The 6,945-nt window shown below is 51.7% G+C and overlaps 1 protein-coding gene across 1 annotated transcript; it reads left to right on the top strand.

The window, feature by feature from the left end:
- Nucleotides 1-1,039: 1,039 nt before the first annotated feature.
- Nucleotides 1,040-6,930, top strand: MYL11 (myosin light chain 11). Its single transcript, XM_053933247.1, has 7 exons — nt 1,040-1,130; nt 2,657-2,746; nt 3,334-3,409; nt 3,969-4,073; nt 5,096-5,174; nt 5,521-5,569; nt 6,758-6,930. The coding sequence occupies exons 1-7, from the start codon at nt 1,128-1,130 to the stop codon at nt 6,860-6,862; spliced, it is 507 nt and encodes a 168-aa protein (XP_053789222.1). The 5' UTR covers nt 1,040-1,127; the 3' UTR covers nt 6,863-6,930.
- Nucleotides 6,931-6,945: the final 15 nt, after the last annotated feature.

Below are 6,945 nucleotides of genomic sequence, written 5' to 3'. Positions count from 1 at the left end.
ATTTGGACCCAGTTCAGACCAGTTTGGACCCAGTTCTGCCCAGTTTGGTCCCAGTTTGAACCAGTTTGGACCCGTAAGGACCAGTTTGGACCAGTCCAGACCAGTTTGGGCCCAGTGCTTCCAGTTCTCACTGGTTTCACTGGTTTCCCTTTACTGGTTTTACTGGTCTGGGGTCACTGGTGTTACTGGTTTTTACTGGTTTCACTGGTTTTTCCCTTACTGGTTTCACTGGTTTTTCCCTTACTGGTTTCACTGGTTTGAGGTCACTGGTTTCCCTTTACTGGTGTTACTGGTCTGGGGTCACTGGTTTCCTTTACTGGTTTCACTGGTTTCCCTTTACTGGTTTTACTGGTTTTTCCTTGTTTCCCTTTACTGGTTTCACTGGTTTTTCCTTTACTGGTTTCACTGGTTTTTCCTTTACTGGTTTCACTGGTTTCACTGGTTTTTCCCTTTACTGGTTTCACTGGTTTTACTGGTTTTTCCCTTTACTGGTTTCACTGGTTTTACTGGTTTTTACTGGTTTCACTGGTTTTACTGGTTTTCCCCTTACTGGTTTCACTGGTTTTTCCTTTACTGGTTTCACTGGTTTTTCCTTTACTGGTTTCACTGGTTTCACTGGTTTTTCCCTTTACTGGTTTCACTGGTTTTACTGGTTTTCCCCTTACTGGTTTCACTGGTTTCCTTTACTGGTTTCCCTTTACTGGTTTTTACTGGTTGTACTGGTTTTACTGGTTTTTCCCTTTACTGGTTTCACTGGTTTTTCCCTTTACTGGTTTCACTGGTTTCCCTTACTGGTTTCACTGGTTTTTCCCTAACTGGTTTCACTGGTCCTGCCTCCCCTCCCCCCCCCTCCCCTCCCCCCTCGGGTGGGGGAGGGGCAGCGGCAGCTGCGGGGTGGGGGAGGGGCGCGGGGGGAGTTGCTATTTTCGGCCTCTGCCCCTTTAAGGGAACCCCGGGGTCCTTTTGGGGGTGGGGGAGGGGCAGGGGGGGTGGGGGAGGGGCGGGGGGGGGGTCCGGGGCTATTTCGGGGCCGCCCCTCCCCCACCCCGGGGCCATAAAAATCCCCCGGAGGCTCCGAAATCCCCCGGGAGATCCCAAAGGAGCGCGAGAGGAGCGGGAGAGCGGCCATGGTGAGGGGGGACCCCGAAATCCCGGGAATTCACCCCAAAATCCCCGGGATTCACCCCAAAATCTGCCCCGGGACCCCGAAATCTGACCCGGGACCCCAAAATCTGCCCTGGGACCCCAAAATCCCCGGGATTCACCCCAAAAATTCACCCTGGGACCCCAAAATCTGACCCGGGACCCCAAAATCTGCCCTGGGACCCCGAAATCCCCGGAATTCACCCCAAAATCCCGGGATTCACCCCAAAATCTGACCTGGGACCCCAAAATCTGACCCGGGACCCCAAAATCCCCGGAATTCACCCCAAAAATTCACCCTGGGACCCCAAAATCTGACCCGGGACCACAAAATCCCCGGGATTCACCCCAAAATCTGCCCCGGGACCCCAAAATCCCCGGGATTCACCCCAAAATCTGCCCCGGGACCCCAAAACCCTCGGGATTCACCCCAAAAATTCACCCTGGGACCCCAAAATCTGCCCTGGGACCCCAAAATCCCCCCAAAACCCCGGGATTCACCCCAAAATCTGCCCTGGGACCCCGAAATCCCCCAAAAACCCTGGGATTCACCCCAAAATCTGACCTGGGACCCGAAAATCTGCCTTGGGACCCCAAAATCCCTGTGATTCACCCCAAATTCCCCCAAAATCCCCGGGATTCACCCCAAAAATTCACCCTGGCACCCCAAAATCTGCCCTGGGACCCCAAAATCCCCAGAATTCACCCCAAAATCTGACCCGGGACCCCAAAATCCCCAGGATTCACCCCAAAAATCTGACCTTGGACCCCACCCCACAAAACCCCCTAAAATCCCCAAAAAATACCCAAAATTTTTCCCAAGTTTCCATTTTAAATTCCCCCAAATCCCTGAAATTCCCCAAGATCCTCCAAAATCCCCCAGAATCCTCCCTAATTCCCCAAAATCCCTAAATATTCCCCTAAACCCCCCCAAAATCCCCCATATTTCCACTTTAAATCCCCCCCAAATCCCCCAAATCCCCCAAAATCCCCAAATCCCCCCAAAAATCCCAAAAATTCCCCCCGAAAATCCCCCCAAATCCCCCAAATTTCCACTTTATATCCCCCACAAATCCCCCCAAAATCCCCCAAAATCCCCTTAAAATCCCCCACAAATCCCCCCAAAATCCCCCAAATTTCCCCCAAAAATCCCCAAAATCCCCCCAAAATCCCTAAAAATCCCCTGAAAATCCCCCTAAAAAATCCCCAAAAATCCCCCCAAAATCCCTAAAAATCCCCCTGAAAATCCCCCTAAAAAATCCCCAAAATCCCCAAAATCCCCAAAAATCCCCCCCAAAATCCCCCAAAATCCCCCAAAATCCCCCCCAAATCCCCAAAAATCCCCCCCAAAATCCCCTAAAATTCCCCCAAAATCCCCCAAATCCCCAAAAATCCCCCAAATCCCCAAAAATCCCCCCAAAAATCCCCCTAAAAATCCCCAAAAATCCCCCTAAAATTCCCCCAAAATCCCCAAAAATCCCCAAAATTCCCCAAAATCCCCCAAACCCCCCAGGCCCCCAAGAAGGCGAAGCGCCGCGCGGCCGAGGGCAGCTCCAACGTCTTCTCCATGTTCGACCAGACCCAGATCCAGGAGTTCAAGGAGGTGGGGGAGGGGCGGGGAAAGGGGTGGGGGAGGGGCAGAAAGTGGGGGAGGGGCAAAAGGTGGGGGAGGGGCAAAAAAAATCGCGGCGGTCGCGGCCCGAAAAATGGCGGAGAAATGGGCGGGGGAAAAAAAGGGTGGGGGAGGGGCTTGGAGAGGTGGGGGAGGGGCAAAAATCGTGGCGGTCACGCCCCCAAAAAATGGCGGGGAAATGGGCGGGGGAGGGGCTTAAAGAGGCGGGGGAGGGGCTAAAGGGGGAGGGGCTCTGAAAGGCGGAGGGCAAAAAGGGGGAGGGGCTTAGAAAGGTGGGGCAAAAAAAGGAGGCGGGGCTAAGAAAGGTGGGTCAAAAAAGGGGGAGGGGCATAAAGGGGAGGGGCTAAGAAAGTTGTGGGAGGGGCTTAGGGATCAGGGGGAGGAGCTTCCCGAGCGCGGGGAATTTTCGCGGATTTTTCCCGTTTTTTTATTTTATTTTTTTGGGGGGGAATTTCGCGGGAATTTTGCGGGAATTTCGCGGGATGGGGGGGCGTGGCCCTGACGCCCCTCCCCCTCCCTTTGCCCCGCCCCCTCCCCGCTTTGCCCCGCCCCCCCAGGCCTTCACGGTGATCGACCAGAACCGCGACGGAATCATCGACAAGGATGACCTCAGGGAGACCTTCGCCGCCATGGGTGGGCGGGGCTAAAGGGGGGCGTGGCCAGCCCAGGGGGGCGTGGTCTGATCGGGCAGCTCCGATTGGGTGGGGTTTGGGCGGAAATTCGGGCTCTGAGGGGTGTGGCTTAAGGGGAGGGGCTTAAAGGAAAGGGGAGTGGCTTTTTATGAGAGGCGGGGCTTGTTATGGGGAGGGGCTTAAATGAAAGGGGAGGGGCTTTGTGGGAGGGGCTTTTTATTGGGGAGGGGCTTAAATGAAAGGGAGGAGCTTGCTGTGAGGGGCGGGGCTTAGAGGGTGTTTGAGGGAGGGGGAGGGGCTTAATCAGGGTAAGCGCCCGAGGGGGAGGGGCTTTGTGGGATGAAGGGGCGTGGCTTAAAGGAAGGGGCGTGTTCTATTTAAATGATGGGGGGGGCATAGAGTGGGCGTGACCTCCAAAAGTGGGTGTGGCTTAAATTTAGGGTGTTATACTGGAAGGGGGCGGGGTTTTGATGGGTTTGAGTGAGGGGGGAGGAGCTTGTGAGGGTGTGGGTGGTGGGTGTGGTCGGTGGGCGTGTCCCGACGCGGCCCCGCCCCTCCAGGCCGGCTGAACGTGAAGAACGAGGAGCTGGACGCGATGATCAAAGAGGCCTCGGGGCCGATCAACTTCACCGTGTTCCTCACCATGTTCGGGGAGAAGCTCAAGGGTGGGGCCCCGAAAAACCCAAAATCCCACCCAAAAAAACCCCAAAATCCCGAAAATTCAACCCAAAAAAACCCAAATCCTGAAAATTCAACCCAAAAAAACCAAAATCCACCCCAAAAAAAACCCCAAATCCCGAAAATTCAACCCCAAAATCCCCAAAATCCACCCCCAAAAAACTCCAAAATCCCACCCAAAAAAAACCCAAAATCCTGAAAATTCAACCCAAAAAACCCCAAATCCTGAAAATCCGACCCAAAAAAACCCAAAATCCCGAAAATCCAACCCAAAAAACCCCCAAAATCCCCAACATCCACCCCCAAAAAACTCCAAAATCCACCCAAAAAACCCCCAAAATCCTGAAAATTCAACCCAAAACAACCCACAATCCCGAAAATCCAACCCAAAAAACCCCCAAAATCCAACCTAAAAAAAACCCCAAAATCCCGAAAATTCAACCCAAAAAGATCCCCAAAATCCCGAAAATTCAATTTAAAAAACCTCAAAATCCCCAAAATCCAACTCAAAAAAAACCAAAATCCTGAAAATTCAACCCAAAAAATCCCCAAAATCCCAAAAACTCTATGTAAAAAACCCCAAAATCCCCAAAAAACCCCAAAATCCACCCAAAAAAAACCCCAAAATCCACCCCAAAAAAATCCCCAAAATCCACCCCCAAAAAAATCCCCAAATCCCAAAAATTCACCCCCCAAAAAAACCCCAAAATTTCAAAAATTCAACTTAAAAAAAAAAAAAAACAAAAACAAAACCCCAAAAATTCAACTTAAAGAAAACCCCAAAATCCCCAAAATCCACCCCAAAAAAACCCCCAAAAATCCCCAAAATCCACCCAAAAAAAAAAAAAAACCCAAAATCCCAAAAATTCAACTTAAAAACCCCCCAATATCCCCCAAAAAATTCAATCCCAAAATCCATCCGGGCACTCTTCCCCCTCCCCCACCCCCTCTGGCCCCTCCCCCGCCCCGTGCTGACCCCGCCCCCCTCTCTCTTGGCCCCTCCCCCAAGGGGCGGACCCCGAGGACGTCATCATGGGCGCGTTCAAGGTGCTGGACCCGGACGGGAAAGGCTCCATCAAGAAGAGCTTGTGAGTGGGGGAGGGGCGCCAGGGGTGGGGGAGGGGCGCCAGGGGTGGGGGAGGGGCCCCCTCGGGGGTGGGGGAGGGGCTGGGCTCGCCCACTAAAGGGGGAGGGGCGAAAAATGGATCGGCCCCGCCCACCATGTTGAAGGAGGGGGGGAGGGGTTTTGTCCTGAAGGGCGGTGGGGGGAGGGGCGGGGAAGAAATTGGCCCCTCCCCCCCCCCAAAAAAAAAAAAAAAAATTGGAGAATGGGGGGGGGGGGGGGGGGGTTTGAGAGTGGGGGAGGGGCGGGTTTGGGGGTGGGGGAGGGGTCTCAGGGCCGTTTTTTGGGGTGACCCCGGCCCCTCCCCCCAGCCTGGAGGAGCTGCTGACGACGCAGTGCGACCGCTTCACCCCCGAGGAGGTGAGCGACCCAAAACCGCCCGAAATCCGCCCAAAAATCCCCCCAAAAACCCCAGAATCGGCCAAAATCAACCTAAAAAAACCCAAAATCGGTGCAAAAATCCCAAAAAAACCCCAAAATCGGCCAAAATCAACCTAAAAACGCCCGAAATCGGCCCAAAAATACTGAAAAAAACCCCAAAATCGGCCCAAAAATCCCCCAAAAAACCCCAAAATCAACCTAAAAAACCCCCAAATCGGCCCAAAAATCCCAAAAAAACCCCAAAATCGGCCAAAATCAACCTAAAAACGCCCGAAATCAGCCCAAAAATCCCCCCAAAAAACCCCAGAATCAACCTAAAAAACCCCCAAATCAGCCCAAAAATCCCCAAAAAAACCCCAAAATCGGCCAAAATCAACCTAAAAACGCCCGAAATCGGCCCAAAAATACTGAAAAAAAAACCAAAATCGGCCCAAAAATCCCCAAAAAACCCCAAAATCGGCCCAAATCAACCTAAAACCGCCCGAAATCCGCCCAAAAATCCCCCAAAAAACCCCAAAATCGTCTCAAAAATCCCCCAAGAACCCCAAAATCGGCCCAGAAATCCCAAAATCAGCACCAAAAAAAAAAAAAAAAAAAAAAATCCCCAAATTGGCCAAAAAATCCCCAAAACCCCCAAAATCGGCTCAAAAATCTCAAAAACCCCCAAAATCGGCCCAGAAATCCCAAAAAAACCAAAATCGGACCAAAGATCCCAAAAAAAACCCCCAAAATTGGCCCAAAAAAACCCTAAAATCCCCCAAATTCCCAAAATTCTCCCCCAGAATTCCAAAATGCCCCCCAAAGTCCCAAGATTTCCCCAAAGTTCCAACAAAATTTCCCCCAAAATTCCCCAAAAATTCCCCAGAATTCCAAAAATTCCTCAAAATTGCCCAAATTTCCCCAAAATTCCCCAGAATTCCAAAAATTCCTCAAAATTGCCCAAATTTCCCCAAAATTCCCCAGAATTCCCCCAAATTGCCCAAAAATTCCCAAAATTCCAAAAAATATACCCCAAATTCCCCCCAAAATTTCCAAAATTCGCCCAAATTTCCCTCCAAAATCCCCATAAATTCCCCAAAACTGCCCCGAAATCCTCCCAAAAATTCCCAAAAAATTCCCGAAATTCCCGGAATTCCCCCGAAATTCCCGGAATTCCCCGAATTCCAGATCAAGAACATGTGGGCCGCCTTCCCGCCGGACGTGGCCGGCAACGTGGACTACAAGAACATTTGTTACGTCATCACCCACGGCGAGGACAAGGAGGGGGAGTAGGGACCCCGAAAATCCAGGAATTCACCCCAAAAAATCCGGGAATAAACCTGAAAAAATGTGGGAATTTACTGCAAAAGAACCCG

Source organism: Vidua chalybeata, assembly GCF_026979565.1.
Source record: "Vidua chalybeata isolate OUT-0048 chromosome 37 unlocalized genomic scaffold, bVidCha1 merged haplotype SUPER_37_unloc_4, whole genome shotgun sequence".
In the NCBI taxonomy this organism is placed as follows: domain Eukaryota; kingdom Metazoa; phylum Chordata; class Aves; order Passeriformes; family Viduidae; genus Vidua; species Vidua chalybeata.
This window is presented reverse-complemented; position numbering and strand designations above follow the sequence as displayed.